Source organism: Zootoca vivipara, chromosome 8 (assembly GCF_963506605.1).
Source record: "Zootoca vivipara chromosome 8, rZooViv1.1, whole genome shotgun sequence".
Taxonomy (NCBI): domain Eukaryota; kingdom Metazoa; phylum Chordata; class Lepidosauria; order Squamata; family Lacertidae; genus Zootoca; species Zootoca vivipara.
The window spans coordinates 85,148,323-85,166,399 of record NC_083283.1 but is presented as its reverse complement, the minus strand read 5'-3'; the positions used below and the strand labels follow the sequence as shown (position 1 = coordinate 85,166,399).

Here is an 18,077-nt window from a genome sequence, read left to right as displayed (position 1 = left end):
TTTTGGAGACCAGGCTCGGAAGTCTGTTGTGATCTTGAAAGAATTAATATTCAGAGCAACTTGAGCAGAACGAAACGTACTTTTGCAAAACCTGGAGGAAGTTTTCTCCGCTTTCCTGCCCACTTTTCGTTTCCTTGGCCTATGTTAACTCGCGCTCAAAATTCACCCAAACCCATTAAACCGTGTGCCCTTGCTGCTTGGTGTCGAGTCATGTTGCCCAATGTCTTTGGTTCTAGGAGAGTCATTATTAAAAGTCCATAAAAGAGATTTGCCGGGGAGCGGCGGTAAATAGTAGTAATCATCACACCTAAAAGTCTCTAGGTGACCGTTAAGAGCAGTTATTACTTTATGTCACAAATAGCCAACTGGAGGAGGGTTGGTTCCTGCAGCCCGAAGCGGCCGGCGAAGCCCCTCTCAGGGCTCTCTGCCCCGCGGCGCTGCCCAAGCCCGCTTCCTCGAGAGCCGCGCGGCGGGTTTCGGTTTGGGCCGGTTTTGAATGACGGGAGCGCAGGGACGGTGCGGGTGTCGGAAGCAGCCAGCCTCGGCCAGTACTGCAGCCCGGCAGCCCGCACGTGAAAACGAACGGTTCCCCGTGTCTTCGTTTGGTTAGCAGCGGAGAAATCCTCCCAGGGGCGGCAACGCGGCCGGAGAGCCCCCGGAGGAAGAGGAGGAGGAGGAGGGCAGCAGCAGCCTCAAGCGGAGCCGGCAGGAATTGCGCCGCCCTCTCCGCCTCCGTCGCAGTCCCTTGCCTCGCTTTCTGGCCTAGTCGCGCGCGGCCGCTGGAAGGCAACCCCTGAGGTGAGCTTGGAGGGGCGTCGGGTGGGAGGCTCCTGCTGCTCGTCGTGGGCGCGGCGCCCGCTTTAAGGCGCGGCCTGCACCATCTTCTTTGTGTCAGCCTCCGTTTCCCCCTCTCACAGCTTGGAGGAGCTGAGGCGCCTTGCGAAGGGCCTGGCGTAGCTTCCTCCCTCCCTCCTCTTCCTCCCCCCCAATAGGCCGCCCTTGACTTTGGGCCTCTGAGGCCTTGCCTTTGTCTCCTGCCGGGGTTGAGGGGCAGCGGCGGGAAGGGCGCCGTCGCCTTGTACTCGGCGCGACCGAGCGCGCCCACCTCCCCGGCGGCCGCCTTCTCCGTGCGGGAGAGCGGCCTTCGGAGCCCCCTTTCCGCGGTCTCCCGAGGGCCGCCCTCCTTAAACCCCGCTGACCGCTGCTTGGGGTTTTTGCGCAGAAAGGGGCGCGAAGGAGGCCGCGGTGCTGGCGGGGTCTTCGGACTGGGCTTGGTCACTTGGCTGCCCCTGAAGAGGGTCGCTTGCTTCCCGAGGCTGTGCCGCCACCGCTGCGTTTATTTGAAAGGGCCTCTTGGTTCGCCCGGCATCAGCACCGCTAAAAACCAGGTAAAAACTTCCTCGAAACCCAGAGGAAGAGACCCTTGGCTCCTTTTTGCCAGCGTAGTTCGGGCACAAAACAAGTCTTGAGGTTCGGGAAACCATTTGATCCAAAGACTCGCTTTGTGGTAAAATCTTCAAGCTGGTCGAGGCACCGGCTCCTCTAAAATAAGGTTTTGAGCCCCAGCTCAATAAAATAGGGAAGTATGTAAAGCCCGTACTTAGAAAAGAACGCGGTAGCTGCCTATTTTTCCGTTGCTGAAATTATTTCTAATCTTTCATTCTTGGTGGGCAGGTACTTTTCCCCTTACGTTATCAGAAACTGTTACTTAGATAAATTAAACTTAAATGCTTACATATGGAAAGTAGGAAAAGAAAGTAATTATGTTCTGAAAAGACCATATCTGTGCAGGCCTGGTTTTTATTTTTATTTTTATTTTTGGTGGATGAGGAACGCCTGCCTGTCATTCAGAGCAGAAACTCCCAAAGGGTTGTGATATAAAGGCTTCTGTGAATCTCCCCCAAGAGGTGCTGCCTGGTATATATATCCCTGCATGGCTTGCTTCCTGCTATTTTTGCCTCCTTTCAGTCACTTTCCTCTGTGGACAAGTAATTTTTTCTGCATCTATATACACTGAATGCAATTCAGTCAGTCTTGAAATGGACACAGCAAAATTGCATGCTTATAATATTATACCTATACTTATCTGCATGAGAACTGGGTTATCTGCATTTTTCAGGTTTTTTTTTCTTCTGCTAATCAGATGATGGTCAGATTAGTGATTTCTAGAAACAAGGGGAAAGCAGCTCTTGGAGCAGAGAATTCATAGCTAAGGGGAAACCTTTTTACATATTAGAGTGAAACATGTTTCCAATTTTAATTCAGATAACTGCTTCAGCTGTCAAAAGTTTAAAATATTGACCTTGCATTTTGGCAGGTTTCTCGCTTTATGCTAGAGAGGGGTGAGAATGCAGTTTGCAGTGTGTGGCTAAACTGCTGACAATTTGGAAGTGCTATCAGCAGGTAGAAGTGAAATTGCTGTTGGCTGGCAAGCACAGAGATACTTCATGAGAGACAGTACGTTGGGCTTCCTAAGTTTCCCAGGTCTCTTTTCCTATACGCATATAGAAAAAGTGTTACTTCGAATGCTATATGCATGTGCATTGAAGAGTAACTTTCTTCTGTTAATATTATTAATAAATTGGAAATCAAAGTGTGGGATACTTATATCACCACTCAAGGCTTTAACATTATGGAATAGACTAGCATAGCAATGAGGGGCAGTGATAGAAACAGTGGTTTGGAGCATGAAATGCTTTGTTGTTTCCAGAACTGTTTCCAGATCTATTAAGTTTTCTTCTATCTAAGGACATCTAGGATGCTGACTACAGATGTACAGTATTCAACAAATAGCAGTATCTTTACATCTGCCATACCCTGGCAACAGTTCACATGAATGTTTACAGTGAAGTGTCATGATTGTGTATGTCTTCCTTCGCACTTTGATGCTGTACATCCTTGAGTTCCCCTAGCATTCTTGCAATGGCAATTGAATGGCAATTCAACATCTAAGGATTGATGGGTCTTCAACCAGTCTGACCACTTCTCTGCAGAACGGCTGAGAATGTTTGCTTTCCCTTTTGTATTGTGAATTTTCCAGCATTAGATGCCAGTGAAACATCTGAATGCTTTTTTAAATAGGTTTTTATTAAATATTTTCTTTGGTTACAAAATTACATACATCATCTCACCTTCAGATCATAATGTACTTTCTACAGATTTGTCATATTTGTCATATTAGTGAGACTTTAATGTTGTATGCAGTACAGTGGTACCTCGGGTTAAGAACTTAATTCGTTCTGGAGGTCCGTTCTTAACCTGAAACTGTTCTTAACCTGAGACACCACTTTAGCTAATGGGGGCTCCTGCTGCCGCCGTGCCGCCGGAGCAAAATTGCTGTTCTCATCCTGAAGCAAAGTTCTTAACCTGAGGTACTATTTCTGGGTTAGTAGAATCTGTAACCTGAAGCGTTTGTAACCTGAGGTACCACTGTATAAGGTTGGGGGGGAAGAGGGAGTAGTAAACTTTCATTCTTTATACATAGTGTATATGTGAGGTTTCTGTGTCAGCTTTGAGTGGGTAGGTTCTCTTTATTCATTTATTGGTTTTCATTGACATTGAGAGAGGTTGGGGGGCCCAGGGCATGGTTAGTTGCCTTCAGTTGGCTGCAGTGAGTTTTGTTTGCATGTATGGGGGGAGGGGAAGAGGAATTGTTGGGTAAAGTTAGCCATATTGATTTGTATGCTGTTGGTGGGTTCTTCTTGTTGCCTTGTTGGGCTGTGTGTGTGTACCATATTTTTCCGTCTATAAGACACCCCCATATATAAGAAAGGTAACAAATGGCTCCTGTAAGCTAGGTAACAAATGGCTCCTTAAACCAATGTTACAGTTGCCAAAATGGAATGTCTAGTTGCCATTTTGGGGTAAGATGGCTCTAAAGCCTTGATTTTCAAATGGACTGATTGTGATTGATTATCAGTTAAACATCTTGAGCTACATTAAGAACTTTGAGAACTTAAAGAAGAAAAGTTACTTTATCCAGGGACAGTCTATATATATTTTCTTGATGGTGACATAGACCATTCATAGCATAAGAGTATTCTTCACAACTGTGAGCAGGGTGGGGTAAGTAAAGACAAACTACAACAATTAACTATAATGTTCACTGTTCCTGCTCAGGCTGCACAGAAAAAGCATTTTGGTTCCTGAAATTCATTCTGATTGCAGATAAAATATATCTGATAGAATTCTACAGGATGTGATATTTGTGTGTGAAAACAGTCAAGATCCAGTGATTCCCCAGATGATGGAGATGTCAGATGCCGTCCTGGTACCCAGGCATCTTCACTTAGTTGCAAGTGGCCAATACTCAGATGCAAAATGCACCTGGCTAATTTTAAATACAGTCGTACTGTACCTTGGTTTTTGAACAGCTTAGTTCTTCAATGTTTTGGCTCCTAAACACCACAAACCCGGAAGTGACTGTTCCGGTTTGCAAACTATTTTTGGAAGGCAAACGTCCAATGCGGCTTCTGATTGAGTGCAAGAAATTCCTGTCACCAATTCAGAAACCGTGCCTTGGTTTTTGAAACCAACTCTCTTGTTCTGAAGCAGTGCAAATAATTTCTTTCTGTGAGCAGTCATGATACCTGCATCATTTTGCGTTCTATAAAGATGATGGTGGTGATGATGATGGTGGTGATAATGATAATAATGATAATAATAATAATAGTAATGATAATAATAATTAATAATATTTATACCCCACCCTTCTGGCTGGGTTTTCCCAGCCAGATTTCTGCTCTCTTAAATGCGGCAGCCACACAACCACTATTTTGCGTTATGCCATGTCCCCACCATAGCTGCCATTTTGTGTTATGCCAAATACCTCAGAGCCATCATATTTTGACAGGCACCCATAGTACTTTCTCAAAATTCCAAATATGCCCACTGGTCCAAAAGGGTTGGCAACCCCTGCTGTGGCCACTTGTATTTCCTTTCTTTAACATCAAGACAATGTCTGATATGACAAATTATATGAATATTGCCCAAAGGGCGCAAAATAAAGGTAGAATTGATGTCAAGAATACATTAAGTTTTGGTTCTGATGGTAAAGGCAGTGCAAAAATACCCTTGAAGCAATATATAATACTTCTGATCTAGGTCATTTAATAGCTCTATCAGCATCCTAGCTTGTAAAGCAATGCAATATAGCAAAGATGAAATAGGGAAGACAAAACAACTTCTTAGTCTAGTTCAAATCCATTAGTTAATTTCATTGGACCTCTAGAGTAATGTTTGAAAAATAACATAAAATTTGAATTAATTATATGTTTGTTATTATTTGTTTAAACCATTTACATATTAATGTATGCCAGGACAGGATACATCATTAGATCTCAAAAGTGAGACTTGCAAAGTTTCCCCATCTTTTTATGATCCATTTCTTGGATTTGGCTAAATTATCCTTTAATAATTACTCAAGATATTTAATCTTTCCATGAGAAAAATGCCAATTCTGAGAAAGGTTTGGACCAATAAACAAGATTTATTTGGATTTGTTGGTATAATAAGTTTCTGGATTTCTGGAATATAGTAAAAATGCTAGTTGATAGAACAAAATGCTTTAATATATTTTAGTTAAGGCTGTTTACATAAGACTATACACTTACTGTTATCTTAATTGTTAGGCTAGGAGTAACACATGATTCCTGTAGCGAAGATACATATAGTAACTTGCTTCAACAGTATCACCAGTTGGAACAGGAGATGGGTCAAGTTGCTGAAACATGGCTTGAATATCAGAAAAGAATAGATGATTATGTTGATGACCAGGTAAGCAAATAATATACATATATATATAAATATACTGTAATCTTAATCAGAAAGTTCAGGTGTTAAAACAAACTGCATACAGGTATATGTAAAGAGATGCAGATAATTGTTAACATTGTGTATAGGTGTACTATATTAATATGTTTGTGTATGTGCACAAATCATTTTATATTAGTCATTTGCCTTAAATATATTTGGTTTTGAAGAAGATGGCAGGCAGCAAGGAAAGCCAGCAACCGTCTTCCAAAAAACCGGAGGAATTGAGGATGCAAGTTATCACTTTGTGGCTTGGGGTTGAAACTTTTCTGCTATCAACTGTTCTCATGAAGCGTTAAGTGAAAAATGTGTTTGTTGGACGGGGGTATTTGTACATGTAGTTGGTTGCTGGGTAGCCATGCAGGTATACGTTTGCTCCCAGATTAACAGGACTTGCTACATGTCAAAAAACTGCACCTTAAAATTGTCATAGTGGCAGCACCCTTACTCTCTGTGTTGCCTGCCATGGTTGCTGCATGGTTGCAGCATCTTGTAGAACTGTGATGTGTAATACACCCCACCCCCGGCCGCCTTTTTACATGTACTGTATATGGAAAGTTTGTTTGTGTTACCATGAAGCATTTTCTATGAACAAGTTGATATTGAGAGTTTTACAGATATATGACTCTTAAGATTGTGTTTTAAAGGGTGTGTGTGTGTAATTTTGTTTTGTTTTGCTTTGCTTTGCTTTGCTTTGTTTTTATTAACCGTCATATTCTTTTATGGAAAAGCCACTGAGGAAGCCCTGTTTAGGCCAGTGCATATTGAGCATTAATAAAAAATGCATTGCTTTTCAACATCTTTGAAACTGTTTCCCCTACACGTTTTTTTCTGTTGGATTCTTTGCTTATCACATGTGCTGTAATAGGAAATGATCTGAGATGGATTAAAGCATTTTTGTTTTTAATTTGTACACTTATTTTTACCAAATTAATTTAAGTTTTAAATACTGTGTTTTAATAATCGGTACATGATACCTGTATTGAGTCTTCAGTATTGTGTGATGAATAGAACTTTTAAATAAAATACTTTTGAAATTCCAGAAACACTGAATTACTCATGAATTTTTGAATCTGAGAAAGAAGTGTTACAGGTGTGTAAATAAAATAAATGCCTGAACTTCACAGTTGACTCAGGTCTCATTTGCAAGAAGAACAAGTTGCAAGATGTTGAGTTAAGTTTAATATACTAGTGGAGTATATTACACCAAAACCAATAAAGAAGAGAGAGCTAGTATAGTTAGAATGTTAGATTAAGATGCAAGAGACACAACTTCAAAATCCATGTAACTTCTATTCGGTTAGGCTAAAATCAGCAGCAATATGGAACATTCTCTGAGATACTGTAGTTTAGAATTTTTTCCAAAGAGTTCTTAAAATCTTCTAGTAAGATTTGTTTGAGCTAAGAGCATTTGGGCTAAGCTACTCATGATGGGTTGGATCTGCCTCAGGCATTTGACTTAGATTCAGACCCATTTTTAACATCCTTCAATATCTTCTAGCTTCACAGTATCAACAGCAATTCATTTATATTGTGTTATAATTCAGAAACACAGGTTTTTAAATACTTCATTAAAATGTTTAAAGCATGCATCTTTCATAGTTTCCTCAAACAGAATATCTTTTATGTATGCATACTGTAAATACCTCAAATTATAGTACCTAGCAATTTGACATTAATATAAAGTTACTATCTTTTAGTGAATAAGTTCAGATAGTTTCAGGGAAGCTTAAAAAGACTAATAACAAATGTTTTTATGTGGATTTAAGCTATTTTGAAGGATACGGAGCTCTGCAAAACATTTCTGGTCTAAAGCTTTATCACCTGTATAAGGTGATGATAAGAATATAGAGTCAGGCCATTGGTCTATTTATCCTTTTACTGCCTCAATACCAGCGGTGGGTAGTCGCTAGCCTGCAGGCCTCTTTATTATCACGATTATTATTATTATTCTTTATTTAGCAGATTTATATCTCCCTTTCCAGTCAGAGTCCTCAAAGTGGAACAGTGTTTATAAAGCACAACAGATACACCAAGAATCATATGTTCATAAAACAACAACAATCAGTCCTACTGAAGCAGAAGCTGGTATCAGGTGTTCCTTCCTATAGGACAGATAGTGTCCATTGGCCTGGGGTTGTTGAAAGGAGGGAGTACTCTGACCGGAGCAGGCCCTGACATTGTCTTTGACCACCATGCCTCCCTGTCTTCTTCCCTCCCACTGGGCAGGTGGTTCTTGTGAGGGGTCGGGGTGGGGGGGCGAATTCAGCCCATCAAGCCTCCCCATGAAGTTGTTTTGCCCAAGTCATGCCTGCCTGTGTTTTGCCCAAGTCATGCCTATGAAGTTGGGTAGAGAACAGGTAAAGCAGCAGCTGTAAAAAGCACAGGATCTAAAAGGAAGAATCAGGAATACATGGCTCTGACTTTTCCTTTATACTTGTGATTTGAATTTTGTGCTTTTCGAATTAGGTGCCTTATTTTCTCTCCCTTTTCAGAGTTATAACTTCAGTTTGCAGCTTCAGATGAAGAATTAGGAGTGATGCACTCCTGGTACATCTTTTTAGCCACAGATTTAAGTTACAGTCACCAGACTTTATGCAGTTGGGTCATTGCCAAGTGGGTGGCCACCTGTCAAAGTGGCCCATGTAGGGTTGGCCACTTGTGCTCTACACTGACTGGCACAAGAGTCTGGAGATGCTGTGTATTGAATCTAGGATCTTAAGGTTTAATTTATATCTTGCTAACAGGATATCTATTCCAGACAGCTTACAAAACCACAGATTTTAAAATGTCATACAATCAGCATTTATATATCTGTTATTGTTCAGATGTGGACTAAGAAGTGGAGGGTTTTTGACATTCCCTTTGCTTAAAAACATGTGTCAGAATGATCTCCGCTTTCCCCAATCCCAACATTCCCCAATGTGATAGATTGGCAGTTTCCTTGAGTACTCCTTTCATTCTGCTGGTGAATTTCCTCAGAATATTCAAGCCCAAGCCTGAAAAGAGAGGGGGTTTTAATGGATGGGGTGATTGAGGGATGGGGTAGTTATCTTCTGCTGACGTCCCTTCAGCCAAGGAACACATGCTTCTTGGTAGTGGTGCCTGTCCTGTGGAATGCCCTCCCATCAGATGTCAAGGAAATAAGACAGCTGAAGGTAGCCCTGTTTAGGGAGGTTTTTAATATTCAGTGCTGTATTGTTTTTAACACTTGATTGGGAGCCGCCCAGAGTGGCTGGGAAAACTCAGCCAGATGGGTGGGGTATAAATAATAAATAATATATATACATAATATATAATAATATATAAATATAATGTAAATAATAATAATAAATATATTAATAACAGTATATTAACAATTATATTATATATAATATAATATATAATTATATTATTATTATTATTATTATTATTATTGCTGATGGTTCTGTGGCTCAGGGTTGAGCAAGCACGAAGCAATAATTTAGTAGGGGGGTGTATGTTGGATTTGTTAGGATGTGTACCATGCTGTGCTACTTCTGAGCCCTATCCATCCGCTTTGATCTTATAAAACACATTGTTTATATTTTATTATAAGTGTTCGCTAGCCATGTAATTGTTTTATATAGGATATTTGTAGCCAGCATCTACGTACCATACTTTAGTTGAGACAAATCTTATGACTTTAAGCTGCTATATTATTCAATAATTGGGATACAATTGTATCTTCTGAAATGGTGAAGTAGAAATCAAGCAGTGTTAATCAGTGAACTTAGCTTAATTTTGTTCCAGGTGACAGTGAGAACAAAAGAACACTTTCTGAAAGAAGACTGGGAAGTTTTTAAGCAGAGGCATTTGATAGAACAGGTAAAACTATATACTTCCATCTAACACAGCTCAATTCAATGCATGCTTACTCAGAAGTAAATTTCACTGTGTTTGGTGAATCTTCCTTCTAGTAAAATGTGAATAGGATTGCTGCCGTAATTGTATATAAAGAATTGGAAGAGCCTTTCTGTGTTTTTCAGCAATATTAATTTTTCTTCAAGTCTGCATATTGTGTGTGTACTCTGCAAACAGCCACCACTGAAAGTGTACTTAGAACATAACTGTCCTCCTTAATTCGTTTTCCATTATTTTAAATAAACTGAAAATGCACAGATTCCCATTAACCTATTGTTACCCTATAATGAATTAAATAGCACAATACTAAGTTTCTTCCATTGTTTGAGGTTCTGTAACTTTGGTTAAGATTTTTGTAACTGCTTACGTGTTTCTACTCAAATATCTGCAAATACATTACAGTATTCAGCAGATAGGGCTGGCAAGCCATTGGAGCATGAAGACTTACTTTTCTTAAGATTCAGAATTGTCTCAATTTCCAGTACAGTAACAGATTCACTTAAATGAGTTGTATCTGGCTTGTAACTTGGCAACAGAGAGCACTCGGGTGGGTCCTCCCGATAAGCAAAATTCCTAATGATACTCCTCATATTTCTATTGAATCTGAATCCATAATTACTAGCCTCAAGTTAAATTTTTGCTTAGGATACTGAAGTAATTAGTTTAAAGATAATATTTTGGCAAGCATTTTTTTCTTAACAAACAAAAATGAGAAATGCACATTGTAGTCCAGTAAGTCTTTTTCCCCCATTTGCTGCTGTGGTCCTTTGTGATCATCCTCTTGTAAAGCTTTTTGTTTTTCCTCTTGTATTTTCCATCTTATTTCTTCCATAACTGAATCTGTTTCAGTCTCCTCATAGATTGCAGTTCTCAGCATACATTTCCAGAAATAGGCTCCATTTGAGCAGAGTAAGACTTGCTTCTGAGTAGACTTGCATAGGATTGGGCATTCATCACCTATGGAGACACATACTTAATAACCTCTCAGAACGGCTTCCTACCACCCCAGACTATAAACTAGTCTACAATCTGTATCTCTTACTCACTAACCACCCCAACTGTCATTTGTGTGTCAAAGCACCATCATATTTTGGACCTCCTTGGGGCCAGATAGTGCCATTCTGTATTCAGTCCCTTAACCACATAAGAAAGGAGTGATTGATTGAAGTTATTGTTTTGTAGTGCTTTCAGAAGTGATCTGGTCTGTGATAAGCGGCATCTGAAATATTGAACTGTAATCCTTACTCTTTAATGTTAGATCTTTTGTATTGATCCAAAACCTCAGTAGGTGGTGAAATAGTTATGGGAGTAGCACATCAATTTATTAAGATGTTATACTGTATTTTTCACAAAACATGGAGAGAAAGTTGCAGATCTCCAAAAAGATGAAGAAAAAACATTCCATCTTCACAAAACCACAGGAATCACTTGTCACAAAACTTTCTAAGTGCCTTAACCGTATGGACTTGTCACATTTGTTCATCAAATTAACAATAGGGCACAAAGCAACTGATAAGGGAGTTGGTGAATCTGAGCGCACAGGCCTTTCCCCCTTTTTTTCTCTCTCAAGTGTACTGTAAAGGATTTTCCCAATTAGATTTCCAGGCATTTTCTGTTAAAAATCTTTTTATTTGTCTTCTCATATCCTAAAGCAAATGGAAACATCACTTACAAGCAAGTTTTCTTAAAGCTAACGGCATCTACTGCTCAGCAATTTTCTTTAGCATTCAGGGAGAGAACCCTGGTTGTAATCCTAGCGTCCTTTCCAGAATTGATAATAATGTGGTGTTTTTTGTTTTTATTGTCACAAAAGGAATTGCATGCTCTTTGTGCAATCAGACATTTGTCCTCATGTTCTTTGATGCTCTTTGATGAGGTTGGAAGCTCTCTTTTGTAAAACAACAAACAACAACAACAACAACACACCCTAATAAAACCAAGCTGGTGAAACAGGTACAAAAGTAGGCACGTTCTGATATAATGAGCCCACCATTCTGTTGTTGAAATGAAGTTAGTAAATGCTGTAATCTTAGCCTGCTTACAGCAAGAACATAGACTTCTAGTCATAACAACAGGGCTCAGCTAAACTACTTAACTTCCATGATCTTCAGATTGTAAAGGAACACATGTGGAATTCAGTTTTGATTCCTGAATGAAATTCCTGCTTTTTCAGAAAGTTGCTGTGAAATTGCACCAACTAGCTTGCATAGTTATGAAGGACAGAAAGTCTCAATGGACAGTAGTAGGTCAAAGCCTCTTTTTTGCTTCTTTTTTGCTAGAAGTGATTCTGAACTCTCAGATTTTAAGCATCTATCATTATCTTAATCTAGTCCTATAATTGGTTGTTGTTTTTACCAGACCCTCATTTATATCTTTTTATGCTTTTTTTTCATTTTCAATAACAATATTCTAATTAATGACAAATCAAATCAATCCAAATTATGATAATAACAATACCAATTATATATTCCAATTATCCTTCCATAGCGCAGCAGAGGCAAGGGGAAGCCGCACACTTTTTTTTTTTGTATGGTGTATATGCAAGCATGTAATCTCTCTCACGGTCCTGGTTTATCCCGTCCGAAGTCTCTGCGCTCCAAGTCCCAATGGCTGTCCGTGGGGCACATGCACAGTAGCACAATCCCACGGACACACGGAATGGACACAGAGACAGTTGCATATTATTAAATAGGATGGATCAGATTTAGTTTGGTGCAGTTCTTTAAGCTCAAGGGAACATAATGAGTTTTGTGGCTGAGAGGGTATTTTGAACCTTGGTCTCCCAAACTAGTTTATTGTTTTTCTTTGAAATAAATATTCAAAAACATTTAACCTACCATTTAACCTATTTTTGAAATTTACCAGTAGCTGCTGCATTTCTCACCATGAGTCAATAAGTTTTCCCAGTTTTTTGTGGTAAAATTAGGTGCCTCGGCTTATATTCGGGTCTGCTTATACTTGAGTATATGTGGTATATCTCCTCCATCATTAGTATCCCTTTTGATGTAGCTATTCATGGATTAGAGGATTAAGAAAAAGTATGGATGATGGTCTCCTAAAAATATTTTTGTCATGAGTTAACTTCGGAGAAACAATTCTCTTTTCCTCCTGCCTTCCCTGACCCAATAAGAAACAAAACAAAACAAAAAAACTAACATACTTAGACTGACACATACAGCCTAATCCTGTATTTACTTAGGAGAAATTCTGTTGTGTCTACTGACTCTTAGGTAAACGTGCCTAGGACCTCAACTACATTTGCTTGGAAATTAGCTGCTTTGATCTCAGACTTACCGTAGTTCCAAGTAAAGTGTCAGTCTCTTTCTCAGTAAGAGATCAGCAGCTGCACCTTCTTTTAAATACAAAGAAGGGCTTGCCTAACAAATTCAAACGTTTCCGTTTCAGGACACGCCAAATGTAAATAATGTAGTACAAGTAATCAAGTGGACAATTTTCGAGTCACAATTGACTACAAAATGCAGCTGCAATATAGCCTTATGAAATGTGTAACATGCCAAATTGAATGTATTATTCAGTTATGCATTGGTACTGAATCCTTACTGAGTGCTGAACTAAACATGTGTAATGGATTAAAATATTTTTAAAGCAGGCTCATGTTTCACCTAACTGCAGACATGAGTCTTGATTAGTCCTTCTTACCGGAGGACAATTTCTGCAGTACTCTCCCCAGGTGACCAGGAGAGTAGTCATTTGAAGCCTCAGAAAGAGGCATTGGTAGAGTTACTTGTTGCAGTGTTTATATTATCAGATTGTGCTTTATCAGGTTATTAATTTCATTTCAAATTTATGGTTTTAAAATGATTTTTTGTCAACAGCAATTAAAAAGGTACTGAAAATAGTTCACAGTTTTTATATTTCCTTGCTCATTCTAGTTAAATGGCAGTAAAGCAATATCTGGAGAAAATAACTTCACAGACACAATGAGACATCTGTTGTCATCAAGACTGAGTATTTCTGACTGTCCTAATTGCAATTTCAGGCACAGGTAAGTAGATAATATTTAATATCTATAGTAGTAAAATATCATTTCATAATAAAATCTTAACTGAGAGCTTTCCAAACTGTGTGTCACAACATGTTAGTGTGTTGGCTGCAGTGTGTAGGTGTGTTGTGTGAATGCTCCCCACACTCCTTTCTGGTGCTGTAAAGGGGTTAGTTTAACCTCTGGTTTGCTAGTAAATCTGAATTACTGTGTTGCAAAATGATGCATGTCTAAAAAGTGTGCCACCAACATGAAAAGTTTGGAAAGCTCTGTCTTAACCCTTTGGACAGTAGAGGATAATAAATGTCATAAAACACAGTTGCCACAATCTAGTGTGCATATAAGCTGCATTCTGCTTGTGCTGTCAATGTGTGGATGTGCAGTTGGATACACACTGTGATGATGATAATCCCGGCACTATTGATCTCGTTGGATGGTTTGTTGGATGAAAATGTGAATGCATTTTCATGTAGGGCCCCCGGTGGTTTTATGTTTGAATATTTAATGCAATTGAACAAAATATTGGTGTTGATAATACTATATTTTGAATTCATGAACAGATGTACTTGTGATGACTGCAGCCTTTCGCATATTCTGATGTGTGGAATCATGGATTCACCAGCTACAGACGATGTCCATAGTAACCAGCTTCCCCTTCAAATTGATTCTGCTCCCGATTATCTCTCTCAAATGCACTTACGAAGTACATCATCAGGAAGCTCAGGGTCTAGTTCTAGTTCTCCTTTTACTGACCAGCAGATAGACAGACAAAGACTCATCCTTGCAGATAATAGCTCTGGATCATCTTTGTAAGTGTGGCCTTGTTGTTCTTTTGATTATAGTAAATGTGAAATTTTGAGAACAGAATCTAACTAGTGAAAAGAATTTCTTTGTGTGCAGTAGATTTTCTGGGTCCTTACTGCTTTTCCAGTGGCAGTTCCATGTGCTGATGTTGAAGAGGGTGAGCAGCACTTGGCACAGGGCATAGAAATGCAAGTTAGAAGACAAAGAAGTTGAAACTCTGGTGTAAATATAGAAACACTTACACATACACTTAAGGCTCTTGTGGACCCCAACTTTAGAAATACTGTATATTTTTAAATTTGTCATGATCAGCCTGTTCCCAAAGACTCTGGGACTATCCTGGAATCATGAAATTTGAAATATATGGTATACTTCTGGCATGATTAAGCGATGGGCAGAATAGCGGATTTATTCCTGAGCTACTTTAGTTTTTTGGGAGCTGAAACATACTGATCTTTAGGCAAAGTGTGGAGAAGCCCCATTCATTATTAACGTACAAGAGCAAGCTTTCAGACACTGGACTACCAAGGTGATAGTGACAAGGGGCTTGAGCATACCTTTTCCATTCACTTGTGATGCAAGTCCTCTGCCGTAGCATAGAAATCTGCTTCACAAGCACTCGAGTACAATGGGGAGTAACAATGATGATATCAGAATTAACCCTTTTCCCACAGCAAAGCTACCCATTATGCTTGTAGTATGTATCATGTCTTCGATTCAATACTGTTAGGGCTAAAATGCAGTTTGGCACCTTTTTAAAATGAAAAAAATCTAGAAATGCCTCACATGTCTATATTTGGATATGCACCCAGAGCTTTTATTTCTGTTACATATTCCAGTGAAATGGTATTAAAATAACAAACACCCAACCCCTATTTCTAGAAGAAAATTATAAATTCAAAACCAGTGTAAATTGCATTTTACTTTCCTTTCAGGAAAGAGGGACGCAGGTGGCGCTGTGGTCTAATCCACAGAGCCTAGGGCTTGCCGATCAGAAGGTCGGTGGTTCTAATCCCTGTATTGGGGTGAGCTTCTGCCCACCTAACAGTTCAAAAGCACAACAAAGTGCAAGTAGATAAATAGGAACCGCTCCAGCAGGAAGGTAAACGGTGTTTCCGTGCGCTGCTCTGGTTCACCAGAAGTGGCTTAGTCATGCTGGCCACATGACCGGAAGCTGTCTGCGGACAAACACCGGCTCCCTCGGCCTATAGAGCGAGATGAGCGCTGCAACCCCAGAGTCGTCCACGACTGGACCTAACGGTCAGGGGTACCTTTACCTTTACCTTCCTTTCAAAGTTCCCTATTGCTTGACCTACTTAGCATGTACCAAAAAAACCCACTTTTCTTCACAGTAATACTGAAAATGAAGATATTTCAGCAGTATCAGAAAAACCTGATATTTATTGTATTAATCACTACGATAATGCTGAGGCTGTCAGAAACATGAATGGGATCCACAGACTGTTAACTGATGGAGTCAAAAACATGGCATTAAAGGCTGAGGTACTGTAACTTTGAAATACATTTCATACACCTATTATTTACATTTCTATACCACTGTTCATCTTGTGGGGTCCCAGGGTGGTGGACACATATAGTAGAATCATAAAGCAATTCACATGTAATTTAAAATCATATTAAACCTGAACTATTTATCAGTCTCCCCACCAGAGCAGTAGTAGCAGTTCATCAGTAGCAGATGCTGAAGAAGCAGATGAAGAGAATGGTGATAATTTACCAAGGGCTCAAGAAGGGGATTTAATGCTTGGAACTAATGTGCGAAGGAAGGATGAAGTGAAAACGGACAGTTCTTTGTCATCATACTCTATTCAGCAGGTAAACGTATTTAGTTCTTAAGAGTAGTGTATATGAACCCTGAAACAATGTTCTTCTGGATTTGTTTTTAGTTAGCCAGTGATAAATTGTTAAAAGAGAGAGAGAGAAATCACAGCAGTACTAATAAATAATATCACATTACAAAATAGTGAAATGCTGCACATAGCTGTATATTTATAATTCAATTTGATATTTTCACCCAAAGTTAGCAGTCACTTGTTTTCTGGCTCCTCCACCCCTGTCCCCACTCCAGAGCACTCTTTCAGTGTTTTAAATCATTGTGGTAGTCGGGTTTCCACAGCTGACTGTCAATATCAACACCTGTGTTCCCCCAGTTCCTCCTTTGAACTGCCCTAATGTAACTGCAGAAGGATTTCTTTTCATATATTATAGCAGACCAATCTCTGGTTTTGATGTAATGATAATCCATGCACCCTTAATATTTGCCTTTCTATTTCTTATACCCTCTTGAAGTTTTTGTACAATCATTATCCATGTGGTGTTAGAGTTATAATAGGGTTGTGCTGATATGATTGTATCACACCAGTACTATTTCATCTGGACTGGCTGTCATTCTGTTTCTTGGCCTTTTTAAAGTGTTGTATTAACATTTAAAACCTAAAAGAGCTTACAACCCTGTTACTTGGAAGGTTCACTTCCTCCTGTATATACTTCTTTAGACCCTAAGATCTTCTTCAGAGGACCTTCTTGTTGGTTGAGAAATAAATATTAGGAAAAATAAAGAGAGAATTCCTGGATGCCTAGAACCAGGTTTGGCAAGAGAACCACAGCAGAGCATTAAAAACACAAAATGTGTGGCAATGTAAAGTTTGGAAATTTAGGCTGTTAGACCATTAAAACATCCCCATCTAAGTTGCATCCAAAATTCCCCACTTCCCTTAGCATAGAAAGAGATTGCACGTTTAGTAAGTTTAAAATGCTTTACTTACAAACTTTTCAAAGATCAGATTCATGTGCTTTTTCATACAGCACTTAGAAAAGACAGATAATAAAACTCAGGTTCCAAAGTGGTAAATGTTTCTAAATTATTTGTATAGAAACACATAAGATAGCTTGCTCAAGCCATGTGATCTTGGCTTGGAGCAACTAGTCCAGACCTCCTTTCTGGTAGGGTTCACATGGTGGAATGTAAGAAAGTGGGAGAAAAAAGAGCTTGACAACCCTTCTTCCCAAGGTAAGCAGGAGTGACCTCACTAAGCCTGGCAGGACAGCTTACTCTTTTGGTCTTAAGCTCTTCATGCATTAATTAGACTTAAGCATGTTGGTTATATGAGACTGATTATCCCACACTTTTGGGGGGATCCCCACCCAGTAAGGGGAGGCAACTAGACAGAAGTTTAGAAGTAAAGGTCGTCTAGTTGCACCAACATCCTCTACTCCCCCCACCTGATGTTATTGATATCTAGAAGAATTAATGCTGTAAAGCTCAAGAATGGAATTTCAAGCCTATGCTATTTAATACTAGTCTGAGGTTTCAATTCTAAATTAATGGGAGTGCCATTGAACTCAATGGGAGAGACTTCGGGGTAAGCATTGATTGGACCATAGCATTAATGTAATTTTCAGGAAAGGATGTGGACTGCCAGGGTCTGGAAGTAAGATGTATTTCAAGTGCTAGAAGGTACAAGCAGGGCTTTTTTTTCTAGAGAAAGTGGTGACTGAAAGGTTCGGTGAGTTCTGGCTAGGGAAAAAAACCTGGGTACAAGTCAACTGGGTACAA

The 18,077-nt window shown here is 39.5% G+C and overlaps 1 protein-coding gene across 7 annotated transcripts in view; it reads left to right on the top strand.

Moving 5' to 3' along the window:
• The first annotated feature begins 529 nt into the window (after positions 1-529).
• FAM193A (family with sequence similarity 193 member A) overlaps positions 530-18,077 on the top strand; it is a 40,940-nt gene continuing 23,392 nt past the window's right edge. For 3 of the 7 annotated variants that reach the window (XM_035103348.2, XM_035103352.2, XM_035103344.2), the window contains exons 1-6: positions 1,256-5,775; positions 9,583-9,657; positions 13,587-13,699; positions 14,257-14,505; positions 15,853-16,003; positions 16,160-16,336. In XM_035103348.2, coding sequence (XP_034959239.2) covers positions 5,710-5,775; positions 9,583-9,657; positions 13,587-13,699; positions 14,257-14,505; positions 15,853-16,003; positions 16,160-16,336 — 831 coding nt within the window. In that variant the 5' untranslated portion in view covers positions 1,256-5,709. Of the gene's footprint in view, positions 799-1,252; positions 5,776-9,566; positions 9,658-13,586; positions 13,700-14,256; positions 14,506-15,852; positions 16,004-16,159; positions 16,337-18,077 lie in introns of those variants that run through there. The other 4 variants (XM_035103345.2, XM_035103347.2, XM_035103346.2 and 1 more) reach the window with 4 other exon arrangements.